This window comes from Strigops habroptila, chromosome Z (genome assembly GCF_004027225.2).
Source record: "Strigops habroptila isolate Jane chromosome Z, bStrHab1.2.pri, whole genome shotgun sequence".
Taxonomy (NCBI): domain Eukaryota; kingdom Metazoa; phylum Chordata; class Aves; order Psittaciformes; family Psittacidae; genus Strigops; species Strigops habroptila.
This window is the reverse complement of record NC_044302.2, coordinates 24,113,030-24,128,692: the sequence shown is the minus strand read 5'-3', so window position 1 is coordinate 24,128,692 and position 15,663 is coordinate 24,113,030. Positions and strand designations below refer to the sequence as shown.

General features: G+C 39.6%; 1 protein-coding gene across 3 annotated transcripts in view; it reads right to left on the bottom strand.

Moving 5' to 3' along the window:
- Window positions 1-15,663, bottom strand: part of MCTP1 (multiple C2 and transmembrane domain containing 1) — a 249,559-nt gene that overhangs the window by 52,294 nt on the left and 181,602 nt on the right. For 2 of the 3 annotated variants that reach the window (XM_030470381.1, XM_030470382.1), the window contains one exon: window positions 2,569-2,688. In XM_030470381.1, the coding sequence (XP_030326241.1) occupies window positions 2,569-2,688 (120 nt within the window). Of the gene's footprint in view, window positions 1-2,568; window positions 2,689-4,610; window positions 4,666-15,663 lie in introns of those variants that run through there. The other variant, XM_030470383.1, reaches the window with a different exon arrangement.

Genomic DNA, 15,663 nt, shown 5'->3' with positions numbered 1-15,663 from the left:
GATGAACAGGACTGGATGATACAAGCTGTATATCTTGATCTGAAAAAATATCACCAAGAGGAACGTGTTTAGAGCAGCATTCGGTGTCCTTAACAGAGCCCATCAACAGCTTTGTTATTCTGTTAGTAAAGTTACATGACCCAATTAATCTTCACAGACAGGTGTTATTTCAGAGACAAATGAAGTGTATTGAAGCTAGCAAAACCTCTCCTTTCACAAGGGATTTTAGTTACCCATAAAATCTTCAGGTTGAGAAGCTTTAAGCATTTCAGGCAGCAGAAGACCTAGGGCTGTGATTTAAGCATCTTTTAAATCTTGATCTTGGTCTTTTTCTATAAATGTAACAAACTTCAGGATTAGGGACTATATCATCAATCCTTATTTTTAGATAACCCTTGGAAGCGTAACAGGCTTGGTGATGTAGACAGCAACACCAGTGCCCGGATCAGGGCTGTATCAGTTCCCCTGGTCACTAATAATTGCATTTGCTAGACAGTGGAATTGAGGCTTGAAGGGACCTCCAACTTCCTGCTCAAAGCAGAGTCAGCCATGAGGTCAGACCAGGTTGCTCAGAGCCTTACCCACTTCAGTCCTGAAAACTTCTACCAGCAACTGCAGAACTTTCCCACACAACTTCTTCCATGGCTTGAAAATTCTCATTGCAAAAAAAGTTCTCCAGTCAGAACTTCTTTTGTTTTAAATTATGCCTGTTGTCTCTTCCACCACACATCACTGTGAAAAGTCTAGCTCCATTTTCTTGATAACCTCCATATAGGTAGTGGCGAGCTGATGCTCAGGTCATAGAATCAGACTGGTTTGGGTTGGAAGGGACCTTAAAGCTCATCCAGTTCCAAACCCCTGCCACGGGCTGGGGCACCTCACACTAGACCAGGTTGCTCCAAGCCCCTGTGTCCAACCTGTCCTTGAACACTGCCAGGGATGGGGCAGCCACAGCTTCTCTGAGCAACCTGTGCCAGCACCTCACCACCCTCGCAGGGAAGAACTTCTGCCTAATGTCTAATCTAAATCTCTCCTCGGTCAGTTTAAAGCCATTGTTTAAAGCCCCTTGTCCTGTCCCTACATGTCCTTGTAAAAAGTCCCTTTCCTGCCCCTTTAGGTCACCTGAAGCCTTCTCTTCTCCAGAAAGACCTTTCAAGCCCATTTCCCTCAGCTTCTCCTTACAGACCAAGTGCTCAGGCCCCCTCAGCATATTGGTAGCTCTCCACTGAACTCGCTCAAGTTAATCAATGTCTTTCTTGAACAGGGGTGCCCCAAACTGGACACTTTTCTACATGTAGCCTACCAAGCGTTGAGCAGAGGTGATAATCACTTCCCTCAATTCACTGTTTGTGCGCCTATTAATGCAGGCCAGGATGTGGGAGGCCCTCTTTTCTACTGGGGCACACTGCTGGCTCATGTTTATTTTTGTCTTCCAAGATGACCAGGCCCAATTCAGGCAACTGCTTCCCAGCCAATCAATCCCCTACCTGTATCACTGCAGAGGGTTATTCCTCCCTATGAGCAAGACCTCGTATTTCACTTTCCTCAATTTCATGAAGTTCCTGCTGGCTCATTTCTCCAGCCTACCGAGGGCCTCTTTGACTGGCAGATCCAGGGTATTAACTGGTGTCACCCAAAAACTGCATGGGAGTGCACTTTGCCACCTCCTACAGGTCATTGACAAGAGATGTGAAACAGGACAGGCCCTTGTACACTGCAGTACTCCACTTGTAACCAACCTTCATTAATCACTATCCTCTGAGACCAACTATTTAATGCATTTTGGTTTTTTCCCACCCATTCAGTTATTCATCCAGATCATAATGTCCTATAAAGCACACTGCTTTTGCTATATGAATACTGATGCAAATATCAAATTCTTAAGTCTCAGCAATAGTATACATGCAAAATCCTTAAGCTGCCTGGACACTAGAAAATTTGCACAGCATAGAAACAGCTTCAACTTCTGATATGTAGTACTCAACCATGCTTTTATTAATAATAAATGGCAGTTATTAGTAAATGTTTGCTACTTTATATCACAACTATATGCATTTAAGTGACAGCATTAGATGAGAAGAAAATAATAAGAAAAGACCTATGTTAAGCTCAATAAATCCTCACATATTAATGATAAACTGTGAAATACAATAAAATGTGATACATTCTGAAACTGTTAACAAATTGGAATAATTTCAACCTTTAACTTCAATATGTGAGATAAAAAATGCAACATGAGGACTTCGGCACACAAAAACATTCTCAAAGAATGTTCCTTCTCCTGACCACAGAGAAGGTGGTCATGCCGCTCATCTCTGCTCCCACACAAAGCAGATTCTAAGGACAGTACATGTTCTACTGTATTTTCACACAACATTTTCAACAAAACCAAACAGATTTACTGGACAGCCAGTGAAAATTAAATTAAATTGCAGGTGGGAAAATCGTTCCTCAAGCATTGTGAACTGAGACATTTTCAAAAAGATGTCGTAGTTAACTCAATTACAAAATCTTTTCTGGTTAAAAAAAGAAAAGGACATGTATGCTCTTGAAGTAGAGAAGACTTACAATATCATGGTGCCTGTTATCTTTCCCTGATATGATCAAGAAGTATTTCCATGCCAGCAGCAACAACAAAGCCAGTGGTATCATGTAGAGCTCAAAGTTCCAGACCACAAAAAGAAAAAGCTAGAAGATAGAGCAGGAAAAAAAGTGATTCAAATCAGCATTACATTAAACTCTTGTGCACAGTTAAGACCAATAAATTAAAACAATTCTAAAGAAACCCACCTCTCCTTAGGCAGGAAAGTTGTTAACCACTTTGCCGAACAGCCACTTACCTGCATGAAACAACTGCTACACTTTCTGTTCATACCTTAATTCGTGCAAAAGGAAAATTGATGCAGTCTAAGAGGAATATTAATTGTATTAATTGTTCTGTTGTAAAATAATGCTTATGTAGGTAAAATAATGCAAGATAGCATAATAATAAAATCACAACTTAGGAAAGAAAACTTTGTCATTTCCATGGATAAAAATTAATATTCTATTTAGAAGAAAGAACTTGATCATTTTGTAGTAATGTCACACAAACAAGCAGAAGAAGTAAACATCACAAATAAATCTGGAAAAAAAATCTTCTTGCAAAAAAAAAATCACACTAAAAGGTAAAAATGAAAGCAAGTAAAACAGTACTGACCACAAACTCCCTGAAAATGGGATTAGAAGGAATGCTGAGAAGCCACCTAAGTCCACCCCTTTGAAAACTGATTTGTTGAAGTGCTTCCTCAGCCCCCTCGAGTGCTGCATGGCTGGAAGCTGGCAGAAGCGTGTGCCTTGGTAACTGTGGATGCTCTCCAGTGCTGGGGCCACACAAAGATTGCACCCCGGGAGAAACCATCTGTACACCTCAGATCTCTATCAGCTTCATATGCTGGACTTTAGCTCTGTCAGACCCATCAGGTGGTACAGACACGACTTTTTGGAAGCCCGGATGTCCTAAGTGTTTGTTAGACCTTGTGGGTGTCTGGCAGAGTTGTGTCCAGCTAGATACTGGTGCTGGTACAAAATTACTGGTTCGCAGGAAACAACTAAAAATATCTGAACTTAGATGGGGTCCAACTGAAACCGTTTTTACATCTAGTTTTGCCTGTGAACAAAACCCCCCTATTTTAGCCAGCTCTAGCCATAACTTTGGCTTGTTTTCTTCTAATACAACGAAAACTGAATATGAAAGCACTATAGTAAATCATGCTATGTACCACAGCTGAATATACACCCAGAAATCTTACTAAGCCTTTATCATCCAAATAGTTACTGTTTTGGATATTTGTATTTTTAATACCTACTAAAATGAAAGAAGGTGTTTTGTGCCACAGAACTAAAGCAATGCCAATACCTACGTAAACTAAAAGGTAATGTAATTAGGTAATACTACGTAAACTAAAAGGGGCTCATTTTCCCAAATCAGCCACCAAGATAAATCTAAGTAAGACTAAAATGGGGATTTTAACAGTCTTCTGCTGGATTTTTGTTTAGAGTTAAAACAAAATACTCTTATCAAATACAAGCTTTCTTGTTAATGAAAAAAAACCTGCATTTTGAGTAATCTCCTATTTCAAGATCAGCTAACTTACCTCACTCCCTACCTCTACCACTGAACGCTATGTATATGAAAGTCCTGTGAGACTGTAAGACAAACATAATAAATACTGAAAGAACTGAAAAAGCAGTGTGTGTGACGTACGTAAGAGGATACCGGCATTTCTAGCAGTATTTCACTTCAAAGAAAACTGCCTTTTTTAGGTTGTTTAGTTTAAAGGGAAATCTGTCAGAAATGGTAAGGAATAAGAAGCAAACATCAACTCATGGAATTCGAGAGTTCTTCCATGAGCTTGCTAACTACCCTTCTGAGAGCAAGATTACAGAGATTTGATGCAGTAAATTTCATAAAGACAACTTGCAACAGAATTAGTGTCTCAAAAGAAAAGAAAAAAACTTTGCACCCTTTAACCCCAGAAGTGATCTGAGTCAATGGATACATGCTAAAGGGAGCTCTGGAAGTTGGCAAACAGGACCCAAGTATCAGAAAACCAAGTACTGGAGATTACCTGTTGAGAAATGGCAATGCACAGAGTCTTTCTTATGGTCCCAGCTGAACTTTGGCTAGAAAGATGGAAAGAAAATCAAGTAACATCCATACAATGCGTAGATCCAGAAGAAGCCAAGAACCTAGACAGTCTCAAGAGATATGGACCTCAATGGCGACTGAGGAACACTGCCATCAAGTACTCTGTACTCCAGAACATCAATGAATTCTCATCCAAACACTCCTCACTTGGAGTTTATAAGTGCCAGATGATCCTTAAAAGTATTAATTCCCTACAGTACTGTGCTCTGTAGGCCAGTGAAATATTATATTAAGATATTACCTCTTTAGTACTTGCATGGACATACCTTCCAAAAATGTGGCTATTGCATTCGCCACCTCCTGTAGATGATTTCACTGACCTGCTACCCTAATTTCCATCTAGTTTGGCTGAATCTCAATCAGTTTCCCCTTTCAGGCACTAGGAATACAGTGACTCTGTATTTGCAACAGCGCACAAATGAGATGTGTACTGTGCAAGACCAGCACAGCGATGGCACTGAAAGTGAAATGGCCTCACTGTCTTCCCCAGAAGAGAAATGCACTCATGAAATGCACGAGAGAAAGCAAGCAGATTCCCAGTATTAGACAAAACTTGTAAAAAAACAAGTAAACATGAGCAAACCCAAAATATGGTGCAGAACAGGACTCAGGCTTAAAGAGCCCAATAGCTGGGTGGGGGAGAGGGAAGAAGTGTAGTGCTATGCAGAAACCTTCACACAGGAAGGGAGGAAATCCAACAATTAATAAGTATGGGGGGTAAAAATCCACAAAAACTATGCAGCAAGGTTAAAAGGTCAGTTCATGGACTTGCCTATGTGTGTAAGGCATCCATTGAAACATGGACTCTACCTGGTATGATCTCTTTCAAGGAAATAATGGCTCTAACTCAGCTAGAAAAGGATCCTCATCACTACTGAATCAAGCCAACTATTGTAAGGGAGGAGTGGGAGTCTCAAACGTTACAGTTTAATACAGCTGCCACTCCCTACACAGGAGAATATAAGGAAGGACTTTTTTTCTTCTCCCCCATGAGACCAAGATTTTCAGAGTCAGAGGCATGAACTGGCCATTTACAACATCACATCCCCCCCCCCGCAGGGTTCAAGGCCAGGTTGGACAGGGCCTTAGGCAACATGGTCTAGTGGGAGGTGTCCCTGTCCATGGCAGGGGGTTGGAACTAGATGATCTTAAGGTCCTTTCCAACCTGAACCATCCTACGATTCTATGATACTCTTAGTGAGAGTCACATGCACTAAATGATCATTCAGGGAGACACATGACACTATCCCTGGTGTAAAACACTTCAAAAAATAATTTAAGTTAGAATATTGAATATCCTATTCTTTTGCAAACTACAGTATATTTTAAAAAGAAATCTCATCCAAAATGATTAACACTTCCTACTGTTCAGAAGAAAAGCCTACCCTTTCAGACTAGCAGCTGTGGATCATTAGCTTTCCAGTGATGAGATGTGTTTGATGAGTATTCTTCTTTCTAATTAAGAGATGAGATTCTCTATTTGACTCTTTCTTTAGACAGAAGTGAAGAGAAAGCTTTCTGCCTATGTGCAAAGGCCATATTCTATGGAACAATTATTTCAGATTTCTTTCTATCTACCTCCACTCAATTTCATTTCATTTTTAACAGAACCCTGTTTGCACCCACAGGCTTTACAGCATTAACCCCTCCATTTCCCAGCTCATGTTATTATTTTTCCTTTTGCTTCTGTTTTGACTGCCAACAGAGCAGAACACTTAAGCAGAGGATCACTCCACACAGGACAGACTGACCCACATCCTCAGGTGCAGGAGAGAGCAGTGCACATGACAAGGCAGGGTTGCGAGTATTGCTGCTTCATAGAATCACAGAATGGTTTGGGCTGGAAGGGACCTTAAAGGCCATCCAGTTCCAACTGCCATGGGCAGGGCCACCTTCCACTAGAACAGGTTGCTCCAAGCCCCCTCCAAGCTGGCCTTGAACACTGCCGGGGATGTGGTTCTTGCTTGAGAACCTTCCGACAAAAACTAGAAACTGCTCACTGCACAGAACTGCCTGGGTTTGGTGACAGTCACAGGACCTGGCATAAGATGCTCCCATCTGAGATGCAGGGAGCTTTCCAGAACCTGCAGCCTCACAGCAACCTTGATATGTGGATTGCCTTCAGGCAAAAGAGAAAAGGGAGCTTGATGGCATGCCAGCTTTTCTGCTTCCCAGCTTCTCCTGGTAGCAACAGGGAAGGAGAGTCCCCATTGGTGAGCCCGTCCAGCCCCCAGCTGGCATGGGAGCTCTTGAGATCGGCACTGTCAGCTACCAGAGTCATGAGCTGTAATGTGTTGGGCAGTGCGATGGGCTATGGGCACTCCCACCAGTGTTGGGATACGCAGGGCATGCCACTCATATGGCAGCCTCTTTGTCAAGTTGTGGCTTTCTCTGCTCATTTTCAAAAAAGATCCTTACAGCTGCATTTACATATTACCTATATCCTTGCATTATATGCATTACTCAACTCCTGACTACCCTGGAAATGCAGAAGTTGGTTGCACAGTGTTTTGGCAGCTCCAAACACTATGCTCTAATGACAAGATCACCCATTTACCCTTTAAGCTTAAAAAGACAACTGTATTTCCTGAGGCTTTGTCCCTTGGACATATTCTCAGAAGACTAGAAAGAATGAAAGATAACCCCCATATCTGCACAGTACAGACTCTCTACCACAGTACTGTGGGTTTTAAGAGCTCTGGTAAAATTCTGTCTGGTGTATACACAACAAAGCACTTAAAAATACTTTTCGCTGTACCTTGGAGACTCAGTAGCTTCCTCCATTACAAAAGTAGTCAGTTACCTCTGGCTCCTCTCATCTTGTATGACACTTGTACTAAAAAATTAAAAAGGAAGCATTTCTTTTAGCCATATCAGATCTCAAACACGCTCATACTAATGTAAACAGTTATGGGAATCCATTTCAAAAGCAATGCCCCTATGCAGGTGAGTCTGGAAAAAACGTGTCTTTTGAACATATTCTAAAGCATCCTCCAACAGTTTTTTTCAGCAGTCTTGCAATTTCACTTCCAGTTACCTGAGCGCCAGGACAAGGTGCAGTCTGAAAGATTGAGTCTACAATGCATTCTCCATTACTCCATTTCTTTAAACAGGTAAAAGTCAACTTGAAAACAGCAAAAGCATAGAATGTGTAAAACAAAAAAAAAACGGAAAAAATTCATGTCATTCCCGCCTGCGTTATTTTGACAGATTTCCAGTGCAACCTTGGATTAATGTTGGTTCTCTTTTAAATGCCTAAGGTTCTGGTAGTCTGAGAAATACTGTATTCTGATCCTTTAAGAACTACTTTAACTCAGAAACAACCTTACAGGATTTCCTGCTTCTTCTCTCTCTTTGCTGGAATTAGAATAATCCAGTTCTCGACAATTTAGATTTTTTTCTCTCATTCTTTCCGTTTGTTTCATGTGGAAAAAGAAAATGGAGATACTTCCATGACAAATAATAGTAAGATCTTAGCAAACTGAGTGAAGTATTATTTTAAATCCAGTCTTGATAAAACTTTTGGTATATTGAAAAACCTAAGGTAGCTCTTGTTAAAGCACTTGGATCCCACATCTAGAAGAATGCTAAAAAAATAGAAATCCACTTCTTACTAGGTAGGACATCTCTGGTCATGTTTTTTCCATATTATTAAGCTGCACAACAAACCTACGGACCTATTTCATGTCACTTCTTTCATCTAAGCATGGTGTACCATTAGGTATTACAGGAGTCTGACAATTAGGTGTGATTCACTTGATGTACTTCAACCCACCTAGCTTTTCTTGAAACACTTCTGCAGCTAGATAGTTCTTTCACCTGAACAACCTTCACAATGATACTATTGTCCAATCACATCATACTGTAGCATAACAGGGCCTTTACAAAATTGTCAGCACCAATAAAACATTCTAGTTAAAAGCTTAAAAATGTACATTTAATTTTTGCATACTTTTCTCTTGCTTACACTTTTAAATGATGTTTCACAGAATCTTCCAGAGTGAAATGACTTTGCTTTGGGAATGCTGACAATTCCAAGAACTCAAACCTCACAAATGCAGCACCATTTTAAACAGCACATGAATTATGGATATAAAAGTCCTATTGTAACCGGTTTCACTTAGCAAAGGTTAGTGATGCTCCTCTCGTCATCCCTGTAAATATTTAGACATTGTGGAATTTCTTCAGTCATTTTTCCCCCTTCACTTAAGAGTTTCTGAGCTGCATTATTACAGCTGTGTAGGTAGTATCCAGGTGAAAATTAAAAGGGCAAAATATGGTTCATTGAGGCCATTGCCATACTCACAGCCTCCTGCCATTCTCAGGGCACTTTGATACAGATTTGTTGTCTCAGACTGCTAAAATGCAGACAACGAAGAGAAATTGATAGTATTTTCTCTATGAGCAATAACACCTGGCATCAAGTAACAAATGCCCAATGAGGATACATTAGATCAAAGGCATGGCGGAGAACAGGGCTATTAGGTTCATCATGCGTCCGTCGCATTTTAATACTGCTTTTTCTGAACAATACCCAACTGTTTACTGAATGACCCATATCTTTGTTTCAGTGACATTACCTAGAAGACTGTTCTACACATTAATTGTTTTCCAAGTAAAAAAGTGCTTTCAATGCCTGTCGCCAGATTGATTTTGCTTTGGGTTAATATATAACTCTTAGGTTGACCTATTCTTTTTAGCACAGTTCTTCTGAAAGGACTAGTCACCAGCTGTAAGATTCAAGCCATTTTGTAATTCAAAGTGTCAAATTTTACTCTGGGTTTTTTAAGAAGAGGTACTTTGGTCCTCTCCCCATTGCACATACCTCTTCCCATCCTGGAAATTAATCCCATCCTTCCCAGCTTTAAAATTCCTTAAAAATTTGCTAACAGTTACAGAACCACACATGCCATTTCTGTTGGAAGTGTCATATTATGACCAATGTTTCTACAAAGTTCATTTCAAGTCATTAATTACTTTTTTTTTTTTTCACACACAGATCTATGTCACAAATCTAAGTTTACATTCCTTTTACAAAAAAAAATGTAATCTGACAGATTTATCCTGTGTTACAATTGCACTGCTATGAGGGTGGGACTGTTGAAAGTGTAAATCTATGTGCCACTTTAGAAGAAAACTCTAAAGTGTTGACTTTATGAGAAGTGCAATATCACAACATGGATCATGCTAGATAACTACAGCTATTTATGTGTAATGGATTGCCCCCTTCCTTTCTTGCAGCTTGATATACTGAGCAGGAGCTGATGGGCTTTGAACCTGCCTCCTGTTCCTTCCAGACTCCTGAAGATTGTAAAATTAAAGTGTCCATCAAAAGTTATTAAGCTGGGCATAGAGAAAAAATATTTGTTATCTTCTTTAGCTTACTGAGACTGGTTTCACTGTATGTCCACTGTAGTCTAAACAACAGATATACTCATAGGATATTTGTTGGAAGCTGTTTCAAATGCTCCATCTTCTTTACACCCCATACTGCATCAGATCAACTTTTTCTTAATTTGGTCCCTTATTCTCCATCCATTTTTGCAGATGAAGGAAAATCTTTCTGCATTTCAAGAAAACAGTGTAAAAGGTTTAATAGGGTAGAAACAGTTACCATTACCCAACTACTGGAAAATAAAAGACTTGCATATTTACTTTTTCCAAAGAAAAATAAGTCAATTACTTTAAAAAGCTGACTGTGAACTACTTAAACCTCCCAAATGTTTACTGTGCTCACCCTTACTGAACTACAGAAAAACTAAACAACCCCTCCTCACTATTCATTCACAAATAACCACCATCAAAATAAATGGACCATTAGGATATTAGAAAGTCTAGCCACTAACTCCTTTGGTTGTAGAAAAAACCCACACTGATTATAGGAAAACCTACACTTTGCCGACTGTTTGTCAGAAGAGAAAGGGAGAGCAATAAAATTTAAATTGCATGAATGAAGACTAAAATCATGAGGTTAAAAGTACACAGGCGTTCTGTGATTTCCAGTGATAAAATGCAAAGATACTGATTTTTGGTTTGATAACCACCCACATGTCTGGAGCAAACAGAAACACTGGCTTCCATAGAAGAGCAGAGACACTCCCACAAGCTGTTCTGAAGGCTTATTTCACAGACCAGAACTGTACTGACCTTATCATAGTGAAGGTACTCTGGCTTAAATTTTTATTTAGGGCTAAATCCTTAAATTTCATTTCCACAATATTTGGAGATAACTGCATCAATGCATTGGTTTCTGTGATGTCTTGGAGTTGTCAACCGTTTACACACAGAAACCCCTTGCTGAATCTGTCCCTTTAATCAGAGCTGAAATTAAGTTGAATCAGGCAACCTTTACGCTGCTTCTGGGTTTGGTTTTTTTTTTTTTTGTTTGTTTGTTTGTTTGGGGTTTTTAAATCTGTGTTTATATATATGGTATGTTTTGGGGAATTTTGAGGGAGGAAGAAGAGATAGAGACATCAAAGAATACGATGACAGAAGAATCACCAAGCAGCAGGGCCACTGCTTTTTAAAATAATGAGAACATCCATTCATTACAGCACTAATACATGTAGACATTCAAATTTCCCTATTGTTTTCTTTAAAATCTTTTGTACATATTAGAAGCAATTATAGAAGGTGCCAGTTGCCATCAACTATCACTTGATATCAACTAACTTGGTCTAATGTTGGCTTATTTTAACTTTTCAAGACATCAGTCAGCCTTAGTGAGCTCTCCAGGCTGATTTTCATGCTTGTGATTGATGACCTGCTTAACTTTGCTGTTCTGTGATTTCTGGACTATTGGTTTGGTATAACTGTAAAACAATAAATAAACCAAAGCCTAGGATTTGTTTGGTTTTCACTTACCAGTTTTCCTTAAGAACATATGACCTAACCTGCAGTTGTTCACACAACATAAGAAAATACCTTCCTACCTTTTAATATACTTTATAAATAAATTTTAAGGAATAATACATTTCATACATACCTTACCATTCTTTGTAACTTCATCTCCCAGTCTGTCTTGTAATTTTCTAATTTTCTGCTTCACTGATTGTAAGACTTCCCCCCTCAAACTTCAGTTCTGAAACCTTGCAGAGTTACATGTAGCATCGCTAGCAATGTGTGCCTGTTTCTATTTGCAACTCTAATATTAATCCAGGGCTGATATTACTGACTTCTTGTTTCTTTACAGTGTTTTACTCTTTCCATGTGGGCATCCTGTAGTATTTTCCCCTTCAACCTGGAATGATTTCTTTACATTTATTTAGATGCCAGAGATATCTATATGTTAGCATGCTAGATATATATTTTTATTCAGTATTTACCAAGCTTCTAAACTTCCTTGTGCAGAGTACTGTTGTAGGTTGTAGAAACAAGAAGTCAGCAGAGAATACTAGTTCAGACCAGAGAGCAAGGCAGCTCCAGGTGTCTGAACAACCTGAATTCTTTAGTTGTAAGACTGTCCCTCGGCTAAGGCCACAAAGACAAGCAAGTATTTTTAGTTTCCTGGTAGGATAGCTATCATTATATTCTGCAACACTTTCTTTAAACAAAATGCAAAATAAAACTCTCTAAGTTCTTTTTTTGCTGGCAGTTTTCTCCAGTTGGCTACAGTAGATCCTAAGAAAGCTAACGTATGTTCACATCCTTCTAGGTAAAAATTGCACTATAAATGAAACAACAGATTCTGCTATCAACATAAACAGTACAAACTCAATATATTTCAATGAGGTAAATGTGACAGTACCAGGGAGTCACAGGCTGGTTTGGGCTGGAAGGGACCTTAAAGCTCACCCAGTTCCTGCCACGCGGAGGGACACCTTCCACTAGACCAGGTTGCTCCAAGCCCTGTCCAACCTGCCTTTGACCACAGCCAAGCATGGGGCAGCCACAGCTTCTCTGGGCAACCTGTGCCAGTGAAATGTAAGGTATCCTGTACATTTTCAGTCTGACTCTTTCCATTGTAACACACAGCAGAAAGGAGTGCAAAGATAACTCTTAACAATACCTTTACAACTTGGTAGAACAGTCACGAACAAATAAATAAAAATAATTTTAAACAAAACTAAGATAGTTATTACTCTATCACTACTTAGAATTTTGTCTGAGTTTACTTCTTTGTTCCTTCTAGGAACTTCACAGACCTTCTCTGGTCTGCAAAGTTCCCTTCAGGTGCATCTGAAGAGCGGACCAAATTTGTACAGCATTTCCTGTAACAGCAAAACCCTGAGCTGCTGGGAGCTGTGCAAGAAATGGAGTCAGGAACCTGTGTAAGAAATATGCTAGTCATACCTAACAGTGGCAGATGCACTTTCGGTCTTGTGAAAAGTTTCTCTCAATATCCACATAACTACCCCAATTAACAAGGGCAAGCACAAAACCAGCATCTTGGAGGAACTGGAGGTGCTGCATGAAGAAAAAGAATGTCAAAAACTGAATTCTTTTTCTCAACAAACTACAGGAAAAAAAAATTACATCTGGCTAGACTTAAGTAACCATTCATACAAGGTGCAGGAAAAACTGAAGTGATATAAAGGCTGAAAGAGAATTAAAGGTAGACAACATTCAGATGTTCATAGCAATCACCACAAGCTCTGTGGAAACCAGCAAGCTAGATAGGGCACAACCCATCTAAAATAAGGAAAAAGCATACCATGTAATTAAACAGCCTACAAATTTTTTTTGACATTTTTAACCCAATTTTTAAGCTTCATCGTTGCCAGATATATAGAGAAAAAAAATTTTTAATATATAACCTGTAATGTAATTTGTCAGACAAACAAATTCAACAAGACAAGATTTTTTTTCTTATGATCCTAAGTGGAAAACTGTTTCCTGCTGCTTTTGTTGAGGTAATGCTTCTGCAGGGAAAAGTATATTTTCATGCTATTAAAAACCAAACATGCCCTTCCAATTGTTTTGCTGTAATAAATTTAATCATACTTCTATTTCCAAAACTACATTAAATCATACTTAGCGCAGAGAGGTGTGCCCTGGCAACTTTCCTATTGTTTGTATACTTTTTCCAGCCAGCAAATGCTGCAACGCAAACTGTCTCCCTTTTTACAATCATGTCTCTCCATGCTGTAGTAGCTTGCAGAAAGTGCAGCTGCGCACTCCAAATATATGATGTTTCATAGAATCTACCTCACCTTTCAGCAGCTCACTGTTTCAGCAACATTACACTTCATTTATTTAGATGTCTGCCACTCCAACATGTTGAGCTGCACTTTAACATAGAAATGTTCCACAGCTGTAAAAAACCATTTATTGAGCCAGCAGGATCATCAATAATGTTTACTAACCAGCGAAGAACAGTACATTTTATAGATGTTCATTTTAAAGCACATCCTTAAAAGGCGAATAGGGGAATGCGGATTTTATTGCTATCTACAGAACAGTGCATCATCATTCTTAATAGCCACTGCTACATTCTCAACTTATTCTGCAAAATAACATTGCAATGAGAGCACTGGTGTTAAGACAAGGACAGATTTTGTGTGTATGTGTGTTTAAATGTGCTACACATACCAGGGAGAGAAGTATTCCCCTTGAAAGCACCAAATCCTGGCATTAGACATTTCACAAATTTAAGTGAGCAGAACTCAAGATTTGCAATTATTAACACACAGATTCTATACCTTAACAGCTTCTTCAAGTCCCAGAATCTTTCAGTTAAACTAAACCAGCTGAATATGGTATTACAGAAGCTTTAATTATTAAGTTGCCTGCCACTTCCCATTCTGAAAGATTTTTTTGCAATTTTATATAAGTTCCAATGCATTTATTAATCATAAAGGGTCTCTGAAACACAACAAGAAGTTGTCCTTAGGGAAAAAAGAGTACATTTTCTTTCCCAAACGAAATCACTAATGCTTAGTTTATTTGCGCACTTGTGAAAAACCTCACTTCTCTACTTCCTTTTGCATTGCTAGAAAGCCAAAATAATGACGATACCTTGAAAACCCAAGATGAAGACTTGACCTTGTGACTTTCACAGTCGAAGCAGCTGAAATGTGCATGGTATAAATACTGACCTTGTATTTTTATTAATATACAGGGAGCAGACTTGAGGTTTAAGCAGAACCTCCTTTTGATGTCGCTTCTTCTTCCGTTACTCCCCAGTACCTGACTTCCACCTAAGCTTCTGCTGACATCAGAGAGAGGAAGGTAGTGGTAGTTTCAACTGGGATTTTAAAAATCGTATAAGGTACTGTGGAGTTGACCTGTCACACTGAAGTACAATGATGGTCTGTGAGCAGGCCTGGGCTCTTCAGAGCTGCAGGTCAGAGTTTATCACTTCGGGTAATACTGTGCAGGGCCACTATCCTCACAACAGCATCTGAAAGTGGGCTAAATGTTTTGCTGATGCTCAACAAAGGTATTTGCAAGACTTGGGAATTCAACTAACTATTTATAGGAAAGCGTATTCCAGCAGGTATAGATTGCTCTACCCTTCTGCCACTCCCTCTCATTGGACCTTTGACCAGCTCCAATTCACGCCCTTCCCTTATTTTCTACCTCTTCTGTCTTTACCCAACCCCCACGGGAAAGAAACTGGCTCACCTTCCACTGATGGGTCTCACCTCACCAACAGCACTCTTGTCTCTCTCCTGTTTTTGCCTCTCTTCCCGATTTGTCACAATGCTCAGCAGAACCCTACCTCATCCTCTTTCCCACTTTTCTATAATGTGATGCCTTACCATTCCTTTTCTCCTTCCCTCCCAAAAAATATCTAGTTTTGGATCAGGATCCCTATTCCTCTTCCTTGCCTTGATATGACAAAGAGTCATAGAATCATAGAACGGTTTGGACTGGAAGGGAACTTAAAGCTCATCCAGTTCCAACCCGACACCTTCCATTAGACCAGGTTGCTCCAAGACCCGTTCAACCTGGCCTTGAACACTGCCACGGATGGGGCAGCCACAACTTCTCTGGGCAACCTGTGCCAGGGCCTCACCACGCTCACAGGG